The sequence below is a fragment of the Octopus bimaculoides genome, chromosome 27 (assembly GCF_046866305.1).
Source record: "Octopus bimaculoides isolate indiv1 chromosome 27, ASM4686630v1, whole genome shotgun sequence".
In the NCBI taxonomy this organism is placed as follows: Eukaryota; Metazoa; Mollusca; class Cephalopoda; order Octopoda; family Octopodidae; genus Octopus; species Octopus bimaculoides.
In genome coordinates, this window is record NC_142954.1 from 3,047,152 (window position 1) to 3,068,337 (window position 21,186).

The window sequence follows — 21,186 nt, forward strand, 5'->3', positions numbered from 1 at the left end:
GTGTATGCATGCGTGTCTTAGTGCATGTGGTGTTTGTGTGTGTGCATATGAATGCTCGTGTGTCTGTGTGCGTGCACAAAATACTGGTCCGACCAAATCCAACTGGTAACGTGATAGCTCCTCTGTTGACCAGGTAAAGGCACTCCTACCTTCACAGTGAGGAAGTTCTGGTATGCAGAGAAAGGAATGAAAGCCCTCACTGACACACGCTGCGCAACCACTTCACTGACTCACAAACTTGGTGGACAGCTGGAGTGAGATATGTGGCTTAAGGTCAGTCATTAGAAGTGAGAGTGGGTGTAGACGTACAGGTACCTTGGAGTTGGGGGTATGTGGAGTAGAATTCAAAGTCTTGTTGTCCTCCTGAATAACTACAAAAAAGTGGGGATGAAAAGTTTATGTATTTAAGGGTGTCATGAAAGGATTGGTTGGAAGCCCAACATTCCGAGTTGTTTTACAGGGGTTAGTAAAAACTGAAGGACTGCTGCAGTAAGTGTGTGAATCTGAGAGGGGAATATGGTGAATAAAATCATAAATTAAATGAATCCTCCTGTATTTTCTTTTACCCAAAACCAGGAACTTTTCAGCACCCCCTTGTGTGCATATATATATATATAGATAGATAGATGAAGATATATATACGTATATATATATATATATATATATATATATATATACTTCTAATATAGGATAAAAGTTTTTTAAAAAAATTTCATCAAAGTGGCCAGCATATCAAAAATACCTTTAAAGGTGAAAATTATAAACAATTATAAATAAGGGTAAAAGAAAAAATTTCTATGCCAATATGCTGAGAAATAGACTTTACATCATCAATCACCATGTTGTTGGCACTCCGTCGGTTACGACGACGAGGGTTCCAGTTGATCCGATCAACGGAACAGCCTGCTCGTGAAATTAACGTGCAAGTGGCTGAGCACTCCACAGACACGTGTACCCTTAACGTAGTTCTCGGGGGATATTCAGCGTGACACAGTGTGTGACAAGACTGACCCTTTGAATTACAGGCACAGCAGAAACAGGAAGAAAGAGTGAGAGAAAGTTGTGGTGGAAGAGTACAGCAGGGTTCGCCACCATCCCCTGCCGGAGCCTCGTGGAGCTTTTAGGTGTTTTCGCTCAATAAACACTCACAACGCCCGGTCTGGGAATCATTACTGCAATACTGGTTCCCAGACAAGTGTTTGTTCATGTTGGGGAACAAATGATAGTTATATGGGGACGAAATCAGGAGAATAGGGAGGTTGGTACAGCAGCCATTGAAACCAAGGACTTGTGTGCTGGAAACGTTGTGTTAACAACAAACAAGATGAGGACAAATGTAAATAGTGTAAATAATTCCTCAACATCTACTAAGCATCATTTTATTATGGAGGTTAAATGGGGTTGGGGGATGGATTGGAACCAGTAGAGTCGTTAGAGCGTTGGAAAAAATACCTTGTGTTGTTTGTTTCCTGCTCTTTAATGCTTTGAGTTCAAATTCCGCTGCGGCTAACTCTTTGCTTTTCTATTCTTCGAGGAGCGATAAAATAAAGTTCAGGTCCAGTAATGGAGTCGCTGAAGCCGACAAACCCCCCTCCTCTGAAAGTCGCTGGCCTTATGTCTAAAATTATGAACAATTATTTAAATTAACCGAAGGAATGTATCGTTGTCTCAAAGACAATAGAAAGAAAAAAAGAAAAAAATCAAAGGGACGCAACTCATATAAAGAGTTGGCTCCCTTGTCTGGTAATAGCGTTTTTACAATCGTTGATAGAATTGTCTTTTAGTCTCGGGAAAAGCTTCTTACAGACATTTATGGAAGGCGTTCCAGCCGTGACCGTCTCGTCTGTTATGACAAAGATAATGTATCTTCACTTATCATGGTAACTGGTCTCATTTACACGACTAAATTGATCCAATATTTTGTTAAGTATTTTTTATAAACGGTAGAACGTGGTCTGCTAGACATTTGGCTGCTATTACTACCAGATGAAAAGGCCGCGTATAGACCACCCCTTTGATTTGAAATGAAATATTGCTTGGTTCTTGTGTTGGATTTCCAGCTGACATTCAGAAAGAACAGTGCCAAGTTTATAAAAGTAGATGTTCGTGTTTGAATACAATCCATAACAAAAATGTCTGTGTATGTGTGTGTGTTGAACCGTTAATTTCTACACATTTTCTCTCTCTTTTTTTTCTTCTTATTCTTTCTCCGTTTTTTTTTTTTTTTTTTTTGGCTTCTTAATCCTTTCTGTTGAACAGCAAAGGTTCGAAACGTAAAAGGCTTTTCCATTCTTCCTGAGCGTTGAACTAATATACCTGCTTGTTGTTCCTACACCTGTCTTCGTGTTTTGTTTTCTGTAAATTTGAACCATATATACCATCATCATCATCATCTTTTTTACAAAGAAGTACAAAATGAAGAAAATAATATATAAAAAAAAATAATAAACCAATACATTATATTGTCTTTGAGCTTTTGAAGTTCAGTGGTAGTTCATGTATATAATGGTTGGAAAAATAAGGATGCATGAGAGTTGAGAGTTGTGTTAGGTTTAAAAAATGGGTTAAAAGTTTGTGTTAAACAGGAAGTGTGATGTCAAAACAGGAAGTGTGTGTAAGGGGAGACAAATGTTTTTAGTTGGAGTTATGAACTCTTTTTCAACAGGAAGTTTATGTCTGTTCCTAGAGAAATAAGGTCACTGAGGGGTATGTGTGTTAAGAAATGGTTGGAATTTCTAGAAAAAGAGTTCATAACTCCAACTAAAAACATTTGTCTCCCCTTACACACACTTCCTGTTTTGACACCACACTTCCTGCTTAACACAAACTTTTAACCCTTTTTTTAAACCTAACAAAACTCTCAATCCTCATGCATCCTTATTTTTCCAACCATTATACACATGGATTACCATTGAACTTTAAAAGCTCAAAGACAATATAATGTATTGGTATATTTATTTTTCTATATATTATTTTTTTTATATATTATTTTCTTCATTTTGTACTTCTTTGTAAAAAACATTTTCATTCTCCTTCTTGAAAATTTGCTTCACAATGAAAGCCGGCTAGAAATCTTTATTAAAATATGCTTCCAGTTTAGCATTCTGCCTTATTCTTCATTTTCCTATTATTTCTCCACGTGCGGTTGACACAACCCCACTATTTACTGACTTATATATATATATATATATATATATATATATATATATATATATATATATATATATTATAAATTAATTACCAACAAAAATAATTGGTAAGCTAACTCAAAAAATCATCACCGAATGTAGTTTTCTGGTGTTATATTTATTTTTTCCTGAAGATGTGTAAAGAAATTTTGATTTATTAAGTCTCTTAATGAATTCTTTATACTGAAATATATATTGAAGAAGATAAATATGTTCATTTAAATATATACGTTTTTGCGTTGTAACTCCTTTATTATTATTAATATATATATATATATATATATATTTATATATATATATGTATATATATGTATGTATATATAGTAATATTTTTTCTTATTTATATATGCACAAATATAATTCTTTTCTCAATTGAATTGCATTTCCTATTTGTTGCTCTGAGGGAGCTATAAAGTGTTACTCAAACACTCAACTATGAGCCCATTGTATCTTTTAGCAGAAGTGGCTGTAAGCTATATATATCATATACATGTTATGTTATGGTGTCTGTTTCAGAGAGCTGAGTTACTGTCTCGTCACATGGACCCACAGCAATATCGAGAGTTCTGTGAATCACGCCAAGTCAACTTCTGTGAGTATTAAAACCAAATGTTTGTTAGAGTAACTTACACACACACACGCACTTACACACACACAAATATACACACATACATACACAAACCCCAAACCCACATGCACCCCCCACCCCCGCCCCACAGAACAGGCTTCTGACAGTGTACATCTACCAAATTCACTCCTAAGGCTTTGATCGGCCCAGGGTTTATAAATAGTAGAAAAGACTTGCTCAAGGTGCCACTCTCTCATTTTTCTCTAAGACCGACACTGGTGAATGATGGAAAGCGATGAAGTTGCCCTCAAACTGGCGGGCTGAATCAAATCCAAGGGCCCACTTAAATGAGTTAAGATGGGTTAAGTCTATCTTTCCAGGATACAGAAGAGACAGAACCGGAATAAACATTGTATTATATCAACCCTGAAATAATTAAAGGCAAAGCTGACCTCTGCTGGATTTGAACTCAGAATGTAAAAGTCTGGAGCAAATACTACAAGGCATTTTATTCTGTCACATTAATGTCTCTGCTAATTTAATGTGTGTATACATATGGGAGTGGTTGTGTGGTAAGTAGCTTGCTTAGTGTCCACCCAGTTCTGGGTTCAGTCCCACTGTTGGCACCTTGGGCACGTGTCTTTCACTATAGCCTTGGGCCAACCAAAGCATTGTGAGTGGATTTGGTAGACAGAAACTGAAAGAAGCCTGTCATATATGTGTGTGTGTGTTTGTGTCTGTCTCCCCCCACCACCATTACTTGACAACTAATGTTGGTGTGTTTATGTCCCTGTAACTTAGCGGTTCGGCAAAAGAGACCGATAGAAAAAAAATACTAGGCTTACAAAGAATAAGTCCTGGGGTTGATTTGTTCGACTAAAGGCAGTGCTCCAGCATGGCCACAGTCAAATGACTAAAACAAGTAAAGGAGTAAAAAAAAAACAAAAAAAAAAACAATTAATTATTTTTAATTAATTGTAATTAATTGTTCTCTTTATTTTTTCCAGCCCGTAAATATAAGTCGCAGCGTTTTAAAGACTGGCTCATGTCTGGCGTGTGTGTTGAACCTAAGCCTAATCCTTTAGCTCTTGAGATGTTCAGTTACCTGGCTTACGAGACAATTGCACAGGTGAGAAATATATTGATCTCTGTTGTTAAATTTGTTTTGTTTTGTTGTTTGGGTATTTTGTTTTTGTTGTTGTTGTATATTGTGTTTTGTCTTTCTAAACTGTTGTACTTATCATGTATCGTAGTAGTAGTAGTAGTAGTAGTAGTAATAATAATAATAATAATAATAATAATAATAATAATAATTATTATTATTATTATTATTACTTGGAACTGCAAGAATTCTTCGCAGCGTTCTTGAAGCGTGACCAGTAAACAAGTGTCACCTTAGTCTGCTGGCTGGGGACAGTTGACACTTTCCATCATACCCAACAAAATAAACTGTGAGTTTTCATATAATAATAATAATAATAATAATAATAATAATAATAATAATCCTTTCTACTATAGGCATCAGACCTGAAATTTGGGGGAGGGAAATAAGTCGATTATATCAACCCCAGTACTTAACTGGTATTTAATTTATCGACCCTGAAAGGATGAAAGGCAAATTCGACCCCAGCAGAATTTGTTGGTAGTAGTAGTAGTAGTAGTGGTGGTGGTCGTGGTGATGCTGGGTTTTTTCATATACCATCTTTAACATTGTCTTCCTCTTTATCTTCACAGTTGATAGACCTGGCATTAATTGTCCAGAGAGAAGCAATGGGCAGTGCGGCCGACCCCATGGTTAAACACATCGGCAGCTCTGCTCACCCGTTAGTAAAAAACATACCCAGCACATGTAATTTCTATGAGCCCTTCCAGGAGAACATCATCAACAATACTGGGTCTGGTTGTCAGCCTTCAGGACAGACGGGAACAAAAGGGGCTGGACTTGTCTCCCCCAACCAAGTAAGTATATTGTAGAGGCATAAACATTCTCAAGTGCTGGATGGAAAGTAGTTGAATGTAAAGCTGTGAATATTTTATTTTATATCACTTTATTTTTTTTAATTTCATTCCATTTGAAGACTTTCTTTACCTTTGCATAAATAAACCAAAGAACAATTCCTTCATTTCTTTTGACTAACCTTATTATCACTATATACATACATGTATGTATGTATGAGTATGTACACGTGTGTATATATATATATATATATATATGTGTGTGTGTGTGTCTGGCTTCCATGCTACTGGCCTGTAAATAGCACCATTTGAGCGTAGTCGTTACCAGCGTTGCCTTCTAGCACTTGTGCTGGTGGCACATTAGAAAATCATTTGAGTGAGGTCGTTGCCAGTGCCGCTGGACTGGCTCCCGTGCAGGTGGCATGTAAAAAATACCTTTTTGAGCGAGGCCATTGCCAGTACCGTGTGACTGGCTCTTGTGCCGGTGGCACGTAAAAGCACCCACTACATTCTTGGAGTGGTTGGCTTTAGGAAGGGCATCCAGCTGTAGAAACTCTGCCAAATCAGATTGAAGCCTGGTGTAGCCATCTGGTTTCACCAGTACTCAGTCAAATCGTCCAACCCATGCTAGCTTGGAAAGCGGACATTAAACGATGATGATGTGTGTATACACACACACACGCACATGTTGAATTGTTGATCCCTACACATTTTTCTCTCTCTCCGTTCCTTTAACTCTAATCTTTTCTATCAAAGAGCATAGATTTGAAATATCAAAGACTTTTCCATTCTACCTGAGCATTAAACTAATACACCTATTTGTTCCTGCAACTGTCTTCATCTTTTGTTTTCTGTAAATTTGTATATATTCTGTGTATATATATATATATATATATATATATATATACACACACACATAAAATTCTGTATATATATTCTGTATGTATATTTATATATATATATAATGTTTATAGTCTTTGGATTTTTATGTCCTTTCTTTTACTAGTTTCTCTTTTTATCTCTTTCTAGAATGTTCCAGCCAACCAACTTGAATTGCAGACCTTCCAAGCCATTACTCCAGCTGATATCCGAGAAGCACTTCGACGATACAGTGAAATGCCAGGTCCCTTTTCTGGAGCAGTTGTAAGTATGTTTGGAGAGACTGATACACACACACACACATATCATTATCATCACCATTCAATGTAAATATCCATCAAATGTAAATAATTCCTCTTCTCTTAAATATAGAACTGTATTATTTACGTTATTGCCTAAGAAAATCATACATTGAAACGTAACACTTTGCTTCTCTCTTCCAGAAGCGAGTTGCTGGATCATCTCCAAGGAATGTTCTTCTTTGTCTTTGAGCAGTCATCAGAGTCCAGTCTTCTTCAAGAATTGTCCTTCTGTGTCTTCAACCAGTCAGATATTCTCCTTTTATATTTGGACATGATAAGATGTTTGGCACTGTCTTGCTAAACTTAAACTGCCCTTTTCCATAATTTACCTATCTACTGACCTACCTACTTCCATAAATACCCTACCTACCTGCCTAGTTTCCTCCCTACCTACCAGTCTATCTATCTACGTACCTACTAATCTATCTATGTACCTACTAATCTATCTATGTACCTACTTACCTACCAATCTATCTATCTACCTACGTACCTACCAGTCTATCTATCTACCTACCAAGCAGTCTATCTATCTATCTACGTACCTACTTACCAGTCTATCTACCTATCTATCTCCGTACCTCCTTACCTACCTACCAACCAGTCTATCTATCTATCTATCTACCTATTCCCCCTTCTCTCTATCTATCTATCTACCTACACAAGTACCTACTTACCTACCTATCTCACCCTCTCTATCTACCCAAGTACCTACCTACTTCTTTCCACACCTGCCAATCTACTATTCACCTACCCGTCCGTTCACCCATGGGTGGTTGTATACGATTGTGTGATTATCTGGGTGAGGGAGAGAGTATCAATACATAGATGACGGAATGTGTATGTGTGGGCATACACGTGTGTGTAGGAGTATTTCCGTATTTACATAATGTACAAGTGTGTGTGTGTGTGTGTATGTGTATGCATGTATATGTATGTGTGTATAACACACACTGTGTATATGTACATCATCAGCTAACTCCCAATCCAATTGACCACCACTCACCAAACGACCATCTAACCAATAGTTCTCCGGACCAAATGACTACCACCTCTGATTGGAATAATTAGACAAGGAATTCTTCATATGTAAATATGTGTTGTGTGAACTGTTGTATGAATAAAGACATTTTGTATCTTGCATACTCTTTTCTTCTTTTATTGTTTTACTTGTGACCACGATCATGCTGGAGCACTGCCTTAATTTTAGTCGAAGAAGTCAACCGCAGGACTTATTCTTTGTAAGCCTAGTACCTGTTCTGTTGGACTCTTTCACCAAACCACTAAGTTATGGAGGACATAAACACACCAACGCTGGCTGTCAAGTGATGATGAGTGGGTGGTGGGGACAAACACAAAGACACACACACATAGATATATACATATATACATACATATATCTATGAAGAAATCAGGAGTGTGTAGTGTTACATGAATATATTCCAAAAATTTAACAAAAATACAACAAACGGATAATCACAAGTAAAAGGTTGTGCTCCAGCATGGCCACAGTCACATGACCCCAAAAAAGCAATATAATAGTAAACTATACCATTTTAATCCCAAGCAACACTAAGTATCTCTGCTGTGTGTATATATATATATATATATATATATATGTATATATCAGGTCATCCCATAAGTTCTGTCCGAATTTTAAATAAAGAAAACAAGTGATCAAATGTTATATTTAATTGAAATTTAATCATCAATGTACTTTCCCTGATTATCTATGACTTCCATCTATTTACAAGCTTTTTAATCCCATCAATGTAAAACTCGTTTGGTCTCAAAGCGAAGAACTCTGAAATGTCAGTTTCGACCTCCTCCTGGCTTGCGAAAGTTATGTCCCCCAAATGATTCTGTAAACTACGAAACGAATGGTAGTCTGAAGGAGCAATGTTTTCTAACATGTCACCGGCATAAGTGCAAGACACACACACACGTATATATATATACATACATACACACACTTATACATATATACAGTACTCCCTCATTATATTGCGGTTCACCTATAATATATATATATATATATATATATATATATATATGTATGTGTAAGTATGTATACACATATATATGTGTGTGTGTGTATGTGTAACAAAAAAAAACTGCTGACACACTTCAACTTTGCATATTGCAATTTCATTGTCTGAAGATAGCATCTTAGAAAGAGAGAAAAACAGTTTCTGTTGGGATGTACTTGAGATATTATAATCAGAGGTAAGAAACCCAAATTCTGTTAACTGGTCTTCACCCAATTTGTCTTTTTAAGAGTGCGACGATTAAACTCGTCCAAAACATATAATTTCAAAAGCAGCCACAGACGAGTTTATATGTCAATTCTTGGCATTTCTCGGTTTCTATCTGTTTTTCTCGGCATTTCTCAGTTTTTATCAGATGTCAAGCTCGGATGATAATGAGTATGAAGCTTCTATTAGAAGCTTGGATACATCAGATGAGAGTGCAAAATCATCCGATAAAAAAATTCGTCTGAAAATGAAACGTTTTCCCCGTCCCCCAAAAAAGTCGTCGGGGAAGGGGTTAAGTAAAAAAAAACAAGAAACTGAGATCATTGCAAAAAAAAAAAAAAAAAGAACCCGAAAAATTTATCCTAATTTTTTCAACTCTATGTCATAGGTTGTTGTATAATGAAAGTAGAAATTTTCCAAGACCACATCTCCGTAGGGTGTGTGAGGCATTGGCCAAAGAACCAGAATATCTATTTTCCGATAAAACGGTAAATCGACTGACTGTGTTTTCGTCGGAGGGCGACAGTAAAGTCCTGGGAGAACCGAAACCTTGTGAATGGATTTAGTTGACGGAAACTGAAAGGAGCCTGTCGCATATACATTTACGTGTGTGCCCTTACTTTCTTGCCACATGGTTGGAAAAGAGCACCAGCTTCATGCATGTTTCCCGTCTTCCGTGAAGACTGGAATTTGAACTCAGAACGTAAAGCCGGATTAAATGTCGCTAAGCATTTTATCCGGCATACTAACAATTCTTCCAGCTCGCCGCTTTCGAGCACCCCCACCACATAAGAAACTCATTAACACCTGATGTCAACCCTAAATAAACATCCGCCTCACCGAAGTCTCTTCTCGCTGGCTTCCGTCGCCAAGTGTTGAGAGTCATCTCCCTTGATCAACTTCCCCTTACACCGGTTTATTATGATTTTTGTTGGTTTTTTTTATTGTCAGTTTCACATTTGACACGGAATTGGTAAGTCTGATGGGTTTGTTTGTCTTGGAGTTTAGAAGAAGGATTCTGGGAATTTAGATTATTGCTTCAAGTTAAAACACTGCTGCCAATTCCTTTATACATACACATGTACATCTATATATATGTATGTGTGTATGTATATATATATATATATATATATATATATATATATATATATATACACACATATATATGGTGCGATATTTATAAATATGTTGCAATGTCATATTGTGTGTGTGTGTATATATATATATTTATATATATAATTGTGTGTATACATATATATGTTTACGCATAAATCTATATTGATTTATATATACATACATTGTGTATATATTTATATAGGTATACCTATTAATTTATATAGAATATATTCGTGTATACACATATGTGTTATCCATATATATATATATATATATCATTGTTTATGTATGTAAATTTTATATATTATATAATGTATATTTTTATAAATATCTTTGTATATTAATTTGTGAATGTCTACGTGTATATATATTCATAAATAACGATGAACATTATACGTGCATACACGTATACTGCATGTATGTATATATATTTATATAGATACACACGTATCTATTCGTTATTGTTTATGGAAGTCTGAGCGCACCGAAGAAATTCTTTACTTTTATCTAATCTGTTGGGTTTGATTCCTTTAAACATCTTCGAAAGACTTAAAAACCTTCTTAAATATCATCTCCTTCAACTTGGAAAAGTACGAAACGGAATAATTCTGGTAAACATCACATGCAGACCTCTACAGACACATCTATCTATCTATCTATCTAAAGTATGTGAGCATATTTATATTTGTGTGTGTTTAAGGCATATATATACATACACACACACACACACACACACACACACAGGTCGGCGTTTCTAAAGACAGTTTGTCTCACTGTCGTCTTTTAGTTCGTTCGTTCGTCGTTCTTTCGATTCTTCTTCACATCCGTTAATTCCCGACTTCCAAGTTTACTACACGAAACCAGCCTAGAAATAGCAGCTGAATCTCCCTCAAACCACAACATTAATGTTAGAGAAATAATTCAATACAAAGACAAGCAGGGTTTGACCGCGTGCCGAACTATAATAAAAACCATTGGCATTTTTACCGATTCCGCTTCCGTGTTTCATTTGTCTTACATTCAAGACGTATTTGCTTTCGTTTTTGGCAAACTTTCTCTTGTAATTCCTCGAAAATGCATCATCATCATCATCATCATCAACAGCAACAGTAATAATCCTTTCTAACTATAGGTACAAAGCGTGAAATTTAGGAGAAGGGATTAAGTCAATTACATTGACCCCAGTGCGTAACTGGTACTTATTTAATCGATCCCGAAAGGATGAAAGGCGAAGTTAACCTCGACGGAATTTGAACTCCGGAACTTAAAGTCGGACGAAATGACGCTCAGCATTTTGCCTGGTGTGCTAATGATTCTGCCAGCTCGCCGTCTTAATAATAATAATAATAATAATAATAATAATAATAATTGATAATAATAATAGCCCTTTCTACCATAGGCACAAGGTTTGAATTTGGGTGGGCGTGGACTTGTCAATTACCTCGACTCCCGTGATAAACTGGTGCTTAATTTATCGATCCCGAGAGGATGAAAGGCAAAGTCGACCTCGGTGGTATTTGAACTCAGAACATAGCAATAATAATAATAGTTATTATTTTTGCAGTCGGCAAATCATTTTGAGGAGAGGAGCCGGGTCAGTACTTCGTTCTGTTGTTCTCTCCGAAAAGGACGAAAGTTTCGGAATGTCAACACAGAACGGAAGAACCGGAAGAAATACTGCTATTCATTTAGTCCGGTGTGTGCTTAGCAAAAAAAAATTCTTAAGCAAATGAATTGTCAGTTTACCTGTTATGTCTCTCGGAAACCGTTTAATTAATTATTTTTCTAAGTTCTTTTTTGATAAACCACAATTTGTGTGAAATATCTGATGTCACTTTCACATCTTGTATGGTGGGTTTACTTACTTCGTTGAAAATGTTAAGGTCTCTCTCTCTCTCTCTATATATATAGGTCATCTTTAAGACAAAAAAAACCCCGACTAGTACCGAAAGATCGCCATATATATATATATATATATATATATATAGTGTGTGTATACATTCACACTCATATAAACATACACACGCATATATATATATATATAATATACATACGTACGTACGCATATATATATACACACACAGACGTATACATATACACTATATACACACAGACACATATATATACATTTATATAGTTATGTGAGGTTATAGGGCACCATCTATTAGGGTCTGACGGAACGTATGTAAAGTCGAGCGCTCTGTGGACGCAAATATCTGGGTAACCCAACGAACCGACCATAATTATCTAAATGTATGTTTCGAGGTGTAACTATAGTTTGTAACCCCTCTCAATTTTGTTCCCTTGTAACTATCTCAGTATTAAATATTTTTAAATTGAATTTTACCAATAAGTTTTCCAAGGCACAGAACACGAGTATATATATATATTTTCTTATAACATCATCTTAACTGTTTATTATCGATTATCAACTCGTAATTAGAAATGACCCAGTTTACGTGTAATTTATTACAAATCGAAAATATCGAATAATAATACTTTCAGTTAGTATTGTTAAATTTCCCGTGAGCAGCCGCCTATCTTTTGCCCAGTACTTATTGAAGAAAAAACAAATTTTAAAATACTATATTAAGGTCAGCGGACATATCTCGGTATTTACCGAAGTTAAGGTAATATGCTTTTACTAAAGCTGCCAGCTGTTTATGCTTCTTGTTGTGGAAAGTTGCTCGAACTTAGATAAGAAACGGTTTATGATAGAAGACAAAACTGGAAGTGAAAATTCGTGGAAAATAGCAACGAAAGTGAAAGTTAAATTAGTAGGAAAATAGGTCGGTCTGCGAGGGAGAAAAACGGTACATTATTTCTCAAAGTCCGCCCTTTTCCCCCCCTCTGCCGTCTGTCATTTGTACAGTGGAAAAAATATTAAAAGAAATTTGATATTCTATTTTTAAATGAGTTGACTCCTGACACCTCGGTAGATACTTTACTGTAAAATTACACATCAAACCAACCACACAGTTTCATTAACATCTATACCTGTCTCTCTTTCTCCGTATATATCCTTCTATCTATCTGTTTATGTCTGCCTCTCTCTCACTTTATCTTCAACTGACTGTCTTGTCTGTCTGTCGACGCTCTCTCCGTTTTGTCTGTCTGTCTGTCTGTCATCGAGGAAAAAATACGAGGGATGAGGGTTCCACACGTGTCTCTTCTGTTGCATAACAACACAGGCAATAAACAGTTAGTGTTGTTGGCACTCCGTCGCTTACGACGTCGACGGTTCCAGTTGATCCGATCAACGGAACAGCCTGCTCGTGAAATTAACGTGCAAGTGGCTGAGCACTCCACAGACACGTGTTACCCTTAACGTAGTTCTCGGGGATATTCAGCGTGACACAGTGTGACAAGGTTGACCCTTTGAATTACAGGCACAACAGAAACAGGAAGTAAGAGTGAGAGAAAGTTGGGGTGAAAGAGTACAGCAGGGTTCGCCACCATCCCCTGCCAGAGCCTCGTGGAGCCTTTAGGTGTTTTCGCTTAATAAACACTCACAACGCCCGGTCTGGGAATCGAAACCGCGATCCTATGACCACGAGTCCACTGCCCTAACCACTGGGCCATTGCGCCTCCACACAGGCAATGAATATACCGTATCAATCCTTCATTAACGAAAGCAATTAGTACAGTACCATTTCACTTGTCTGGTCATTTTAAATATTGTCATTTGAATTATTTAATGATGAAAAATGTAATTACAAATCCAAACTAAATTACCCTATTTTAACGTGTATAAGGAACCCTTTCTTGTCAAAAATTAGGTTAAAAAATATGGAAGTTTGTTACACATGGCTAGTATTATAAGCACTCCAAAATTAGGGGGTTCCTTATATTCAAACCAAAACACAATCATCATCGTTATCATCATTTAACCCTTTTAATACCAACCTGTCGGAGGCCCCATGTAATTCTCTGATACAAATATATTATTTCAAAGTTTTAAACTTTCCTTTAAAATTTCGTGTTAATATATGTTCCAAACAGCAGCTAAATAATGGCAAAGTGATTTTAATAAATTCTTCGTTATTTTCGAAATTAATTGAAAGAGAGGTAGTGTGCTTCAATAGAAATGTGGCAATAAAAAGGGTTAACGTCCGTTTTAGCATGCTGGCATGGGTTAGAAGGTTTGACAGGATCCAATGAGCTTCAGGACTGTGTTGTGCTCCTATGTCAGTTTTGGCCTGGTCTTGATGGTTGAATGCTCTTCCCGATGCTAACCAGCTGGGCTCACAATCAGCAAAGGCTCAAGGTGCCATGCAGTGGGATTGAACCCAGAACCATGTGGTTGGGAAGGAAGCTACTTACCTCACAGCCACACCTGTGCCTATTCTAACTATGCTTACGTCTTCTGTGTATTAATAAAATCTGTTTTCTCTTTTTCTATTTTTTTCTCCCCCAGATTTATTTTGAAATGGCTAATTCTGATCAGTTTGCTAATCAACGATTTTATCCCGGTCACATATCGAGATCTCCTCCATCGGTCGCCCCTGCCTACAGTAATTCTCAATTGAACAGTGCTGCTCCAGTGTTCGTTCCTAACGAGCATTACCACACCATCAACAGTAATGTCCACCCTGATGGCTACTCAGTTCAGGCGATGGGTTCGCCCGCATATGCTCATTACGGTCAGTTTCCTGGACACCAGCAAAGTCCACGAGAGAAACACAATATGCCTCGACATCAGCGAGAAAATACTGAGAAAAGAACCCCTAAATTCCATAACCCCGAAAGAAAACGGGGCCGCTCTTATGGTCAGTATCCACAAAATAACGTAAGGGCCCCGAACAGAGGTGCACATTCATACAGGATGGACAATAGGAATGGTAAATTTAATGAAAATAATGGTGCTGAAGTTGTAGACATTAACAGGTCTTCTTGGAGTAACCAGAAGAATTACTATAGGGGTGCTGCAAATCCAAAATCCAAATGGAACGAGCCAAAACATAGCAAAGACAATTTCCAGCATGATGGTGCCTGGTCACATGAATACCAAAATAAGAAACAGCACCCACCGTTAGGTCAAAGAAATCATAATTTATCGTTTGAAAGAAATGCTTATTACTATTCCGGCGAGCCTCACAACAGCGCCGCTTTGGTTGTGTCTGATGACAGAACACCACATTGGAGCCATTTGGGAGAAGCTCACAATAGAAGCGCCACGTTGGATGAGACTAATGAAAGAATGAATGCTATGGCATCAAGTACGCCTTCCAATATGTCGTTGCAAGAAAATTTCCACACGACCGATTCTTCTTATCAGTCAAAGCCTCGGAATAAGCATGTGAGTAACAACTATTCAAGGAATGGTAGAAATTGGTATGATAAATCAGGGGACAGGAACCCTAATAAGGAGAGAGCTCCTTCAAACACGAAAGATAACTTCTCTGGGAACCACGAAAGAATGAACAAACTTGAAGGCTTACCGAAAAATAAGCAAAGCAGCAGATACGCTCCGCGGCCTGCGAGACACTCCGAGGAGTTTCGACAGGTTCGCTCCCATGATCGGGACTACCAGAGATCAAGCGTTCCTTGGAAAGCGAAGAAAGAATACAACAAAGAGAGGAATCAAAGAGAATCTTTGGGTAAGAAGGAATATGAAGATGATGATGATGATTCTGCTAATGAGATGGATGATGAGAATCAAAGAGGTATGTCTCTTTTTTGCATTCTTATGAAAGTTTTCCTTCTGTCCCCTTCCTACGTACTCACCTAGTCCAATCCTCAGTTCACTTATATCCCACCCCTTATATTCAACCCCCACACTGTCCCTTGAGGGTGTGTCCTGACACATATCCCCAACCATCTCTCTGACTCTCCCCATCTCTATCTTTCATTTTTGCGTAATCTAGACAGTTTATTCATCGCACCCTGTGTATTTATCTTTTTTGTGGAGGCGCAATGGCCCAGTGGTTAGGGCAGCGGACTTGCGGTCATAGGATCGCGGTTTCGATTCCCAGACCTGACGTTGTGAGTGTTTATTGAGCAAAGACACCTAAAGCTCCACGAGGCTCCGGCAGGGGATGGTGGTGAACCCTGCTGTACTCTTTCACCACAACTTTCTCTCACTCTTACTTCCTGTTTCTGTTGTGCCTGTAATTCAAAGGGTCAGCCTTGTCACACTCTGTGTCACGCTGAATATCCCCGAGAACTATGTTAAGGGTACACGTGTCTGTGGAGTGCTCAGCCACTTGCACGTTAATTTCACGAGCAGGCTGTTCTGTTGATCGGATCAACTGGAACCCTCGTCGTCGTAAGCGACGGAATGCCAACAACTGTCATTTGTCTTTTATTATGTCCCAAACACAATCTTAAATATCCCAATATATATTTGCCTTTTGTTCCATTCCAAACACCATCTTAATAAAAGCACTTATCGAAACAATCATTTTCCTAAATCCCTCTACAATTCTTCAGAAATTTACAAATTAATTAAAACATTGGCAGCGTGTATATATATATATTGGTGTATATATTTGGTAGAAGAAACCTGACGGACAATATGTGTTTCATTCCTAATTCAGATTTGTTGAGTCAACAGCTGCGGAACTGCAAGTACGAGTGCATGGTGTGTTGCTGCATTGTCTATCCTGATGCACCAATATGGAGTTGCATGCATTGCTATAACGTCTTCCATATGCCCTGCATCAAGAAATGGGCCCTCTCACCTGCAGCTGCTGTCGTCACAGGTACTGTTGGCCTTTATTTTCTTCTTTTTTTTTTGTATCTTGTTTTTGTCATAAGAGTGTGCATCCTTGAAGAGTTTTAAGTTGAATTAATTAATCCCAGTAATTAATTTTTTTTTTTAACCTGTTACTTATTCTGTTAGTCACTTCAGTTGAACTGCTAAGTTACAGAGATGTAATCAAACCAACACTGGTTGTCAAGTTGTGGTGGGACACACACACACACACACATACACACACACACACACACACATATATATATAAATTTAAAAATGTAAACTTGTCCTCAGGTTGTAATGTCTTATGTTTAAGCTGGTTCCCATACATTTCCCTGAGGAGAAGTTTACATTTTTAACATTCCTATGGATCACATAAATTGTAATTCTTCGAAACATATGTCGGAATAAAAGTATGCAGTTATAATATGCGTTTACTCCATTCTTTAAATCTATATATACTCAAGTACCCAAAATATCAAGGAGTTTCTACCTCATAAACAGGAGTTACACCACAGTTATTTTGTGATTTTTGCTACCCTGGTATCTATTAACCAATTTATTTTATCCGAGTTATTTATTACTAGGAGAAAATAAATACATACATATATATATATATATATATATATATATATATATATATATATATATATATATGACAGGCTTCTGGAAGAAGCCTCTGACTAAATCCACTCAAGGCTTTGATTGGCTTGAGTCTGTAGTAGAAGACACTTGCCCAGGGTGCCACACAGTGGGACTGAACCTGGAACCATGTGGTTGGGAAGCAGACTTCTTAGCACACAGCCACTCCTATGCCTATGGTGATGGTAATTATTCTGTTAAACTTTTGTCAAACTATTAAGTTACAGGGATGTAAACAAACCAGCACTGGTTGTCAAGTGGTGGTCGGAGACAAAGACACACAGACACATATATGACAGGCTTCTTATAGTCTCCATCTACTAAATCCCTTCACAAGGCTTTGGTTGGCTTGATAACATAATGATAACATTGAAGAATACCTTAGGAATGAGAACCCAGGTTCGAAATTTCCCCAAGACACTTGATGAAGGCTGGAAGGAATATCAGCCGAAACGTTGTTTTAACAACAAACAAGATGAGGACAAATATCCGTCAAATGTAAATAATGTAAATAAAAGTGGTAAATAATCTTGTCAGTGTTTGTTATATCTGCTTTTGTCTCTGTTTTCCGCAGACGATAATAAAGGCTGGAGGTGTCCTGTATGTCAAGCAGTATCAAACCAGATTCCCAGACAATACAAGTGCTTCTGTGGTAAGTTTCTTTGTCTTTTTGGCTTTTTTTTTTTTGCATTGTCCCTCTCATGTAGTATTTATTCAGCGCAGGGATTCTTAACTTGGGGCTATCCATACACCCTGGGGATTATGGGCCAAAATAGCTGTGCCAAAACGTCTCAAATTCAGTTTCCCTGTAGGTTCTCTTTTGAATGACCACTATCCACCATACTCGTTCTTCCTCATCTACTTTATAGCTACCTGGTGATTAATGAGTGTGGGACTGATTGGAACATGTGGCATGAAGTGGTGAGAAAGGATCTCCAGATGTTGGGCTTCACAAAGGGGATGACAAGGGGTCCAAGACTCCTGGTGGCTTTGTTGTGCTTGAGAAGTTAAAGCGTGGTTGTCCTTCCATACAGGCTTGTCCCCTGCAACCCTCTCCAGCTGAGCATCCCTAATTTTGCAGGCTTGTGAGTGCTGGTGCCACATGGAAAGCACCCAGTACTCTCTGTAAAATGGTTGGCATTAGGGAGGGCATTCAGCCATAGAAACCCTGCCGAAACAGAAATGGCACCTGGGCAGCTCTTTAGTTGGCCAGCTCCTGTGAAACGCATGCCAGCATGGAAAACGGATTTTAAATGATGACGATGATGTTGATACACTCTGTAAAATGGTCGGCGTTAGGAAGAGCATCCAGTTGCAGGAAGCAAGCGAAAGCAGACACTTGGAGCTTGGGCAGCTCTCCAGCTTTCCTCCTCTTGTCAAAGTGTCCTATCCAGCCATGCCAGCATGGAGATTGGACGTTAAATGACGATGATGATGATTACTCTGTCAAATGTAATGCTTATTTATTGACTTCACAGTGTTTCAAATTAATCCAGGATTATCTCGTAGCTGTGAGATTTCAATGATGTAAGTGCTTGTTTGTCGAATGACAGTGTAGGCTAGGTGTGAAAGGCTAGATCTGGCCAGGATTGAATATAAAACGGGTAAAAACATTTTGGCCAGATACGGGTCAAGTTTCACTGCTAAAGGGTTAAACCAGAGAAATTCCTGTCTGCTAGACATTCCAATGATTCCACACAAAAAAAAAATCCTTTATCATTCCAGGTAAAATGGTGAATCCACAGTGGAACCATTATGATACGCCACATTGTTGTGGGGAGCCATGTCGCAAAAAGAGGAACCAGTTTTGTCCACATCTCTGTACATTGTAAGTTCTTTCTTTCAACAGTTTCTTGTTTATTATTTAATTTATTTGTTATATCTTTCTCCGTTTTCTTCCTCTGTTTACACGAACGTTTTTCTACTTTTCGGACAAAACCTTTTGTAACCTTCGTCCTTACATGTTTTTGATTGATATTAGCCCTTGTGGCCAATAAAACGAATTAATTATTTACATTCGACGAATATTTGTCCTCATCTTGTTTATTGCTACTACAACGTCTCGATTGTTATCTCCCTTCTCACTCTCTATCCTTCATCAGGTGTCCTGGTAGAATTTTGAACCCAACCCTGGGTTCTCATTGTTGGAGCTGTATTCTCTTGTGTCTGTTTGTACGCATGTTTGTAAACCAGATACAAAAACGAAGTATGTATGTATGTATGGGAGAATGTACGAAAAAAAAACAACAACAACAGACGAGGACAGGTGGTGTAAACAGCAAAAGGATGTATCAGTTTGAGGCTCGGGAATACAGAAAGTCTTTAACGTATCGAGCTACACTCTTCAACAGAAAAAATACGGAGAAAACAAGGAAAAAAACACGGAGAAAAAAAAATTGAATGTTTTGTCAGCGATTAATCATGGCGACATATATGTATGTATGTATATATATATATATATATATATATATATATGTAATATTTATATTTTTAATTTCAGGTCCTGCCATCCTGGGCCGTGCCCTTCCTGTCATTTAACTGTCAACAAGAAATGTATCTGTGGCAAGAAAAGGTTTGTCTCTTACCTGATCAATTCTTCATTCTTGATTTTCTGTTTTAATTACTTTCCTAGTTCCAATAATTGTATCTCAGCCACGTGTCTGTATAATATATGTTCGTTTGTTTATGAGTTACTAGTTTCTATTTTTCCTCTATTTTCCCCCGTTTTCGCAGTCAATTAATGAAGTGTGGATTGAGTAATGTATTCCAGTGCGAAGAGGTTTGTGGTAAACCATTTACTTGTGCTGTTCATTCCTGTCTAAAAGTCTGCCATTCCGGAGACTGCGGTGACTGCGAGGTTGTCATGAAACAAAGTAAGATTTTTACAGCAATTATCTCCCTTATTATAGTTATCTCCCTTCTCACTTTTTTAAAATTTCTGTGTTTAAAAAACATTGCTAGGATTTCAAACCAGAATATTAAAAGCAAGAAGAAATACCACAAGGTATCACAATTAATTTAAAACAAAGGATAAGGTATTTCAACAGAAATATCCTTCGCAGGAGTGGCTGTGTGGTAAGTAGCTTGCTTACCAACCACATGGTTCCGGGTTCATTCCCACTGCGTGGCACCTTGGGAAAGTGTCTTCTATTATAGCCTTGGGCTGACCAAAGCCTTGTGAGTGGATCTGGTAGACGGAAACTGAAAGAAGCCCGTCGTATATATGTATATATATATATATATATATATATATGTATGTGTGTGTGTGTGTATATGTAAGGACACAAATCGTGTCGTATAGCCAGTTGGTGACAATGTCTCCTGGGGCTAAATTACAGCAAAATTCGTCCTAAACCAGGACAGCCCTGTTCTGTTGCCAAACAATCTTTACTTCAAAGTACTCTCGTTGTGAGATTTAAAAATAGTAATTTTCTAAGAAATATCTTAGTCATAAGATTTAGATTCCAGACCTTTCCATCATGTTTGTCTTAACTCTCCTGTCACCAATCCAACAGATAGCACTTCAGCTTTTACGATATAAATCTCCATGCTTTTAGAGTGTTCTGAATAACAACCTTCCATCAAA

The 21,186-nt window shown here is 37.5% G+C and overlaps 2 protein-coding genes across 6 annotated transcripts in view; both read left to right on the forward strand.

The window, feature by feature from the left end:
• Positions 1 to 8,031, forward strand: part of LOC106871147 (transcription initiation protein SPT3 homolog) — a 104,623-nt gene extending 96,592 nt beyond the window's left edge. For all 5 annotated transcript variants that reach the window (XM_089343645.1, XM_089343647.1, XM_089343646.1 and 2 more), the window contains 5 exons: positions 3,705 to 3,780; positions 4,764 to 4,885; positions 5,491 to 5,715; positions 6,742 to 6,855; positions 7,035 to 8,031. In XM_089343645.1, the coding sequence (XP_089199771.1) occupies positions 3,705 to 3,780; positions 4,764 to 4,885; positions 5,491 to 5,715; positions 6,742 to 6,855; positions 7,035 to 7,082 (585 nt within the window). In that variant the 3' untranslated portion in view covers positions 7,083 to 8,031. The remainder of the gene's footprint in view (positions 1 to 3,704; positions 3,781 to 4,763; positions 4,886 to 5,490; positions 5,716 to 6,741; positions 6,856 to 7,034) is intronic.
• A 1,993-nt stretch (positions 8,032 to 10,024) lies between these two features.
• LOC106871149 (transcriptional repressor NF-X1) overlaps positions 10,025 to 21,186 on the forward strand; it is a 23,636-nt gene continuing 12,474 nt past the window's right edge. Inside the window, exons 1-7 of the mRNA XM_089343475.1 lie at positions 10,025 to 10,118; positions 14,679 to 15,927; positions 16,801 to 16,965; positions 18,175 to 18,252; positions 19,326 to 19,428; positions 20,101 to 20,172; positions 20,334 to 20,473. Coding sequence (XP_089199601.1) covers positions 14,691 to 15,927; positions 16,801 to 16,965; positions 18,175 to 18,252; positions 19,326 to 19,428; positions 20,101 to 20,172; positions 20,334 to 20,473 — 1,795 coding nt within the window. The 5' untranslated portion in view covers positions 10,025 to 10,118; positions 14,679 to 14,690. The remainder of the gene's footprint in view (positions 10,119 to 14,678; positions 15,928 to 16,800; positions 16,966 to 18,174; positions 18,253 to 19,325; positions 19,429 to 20,100; positions 20,173 to 20,333; positions 20,474 to 21,186) is intronic.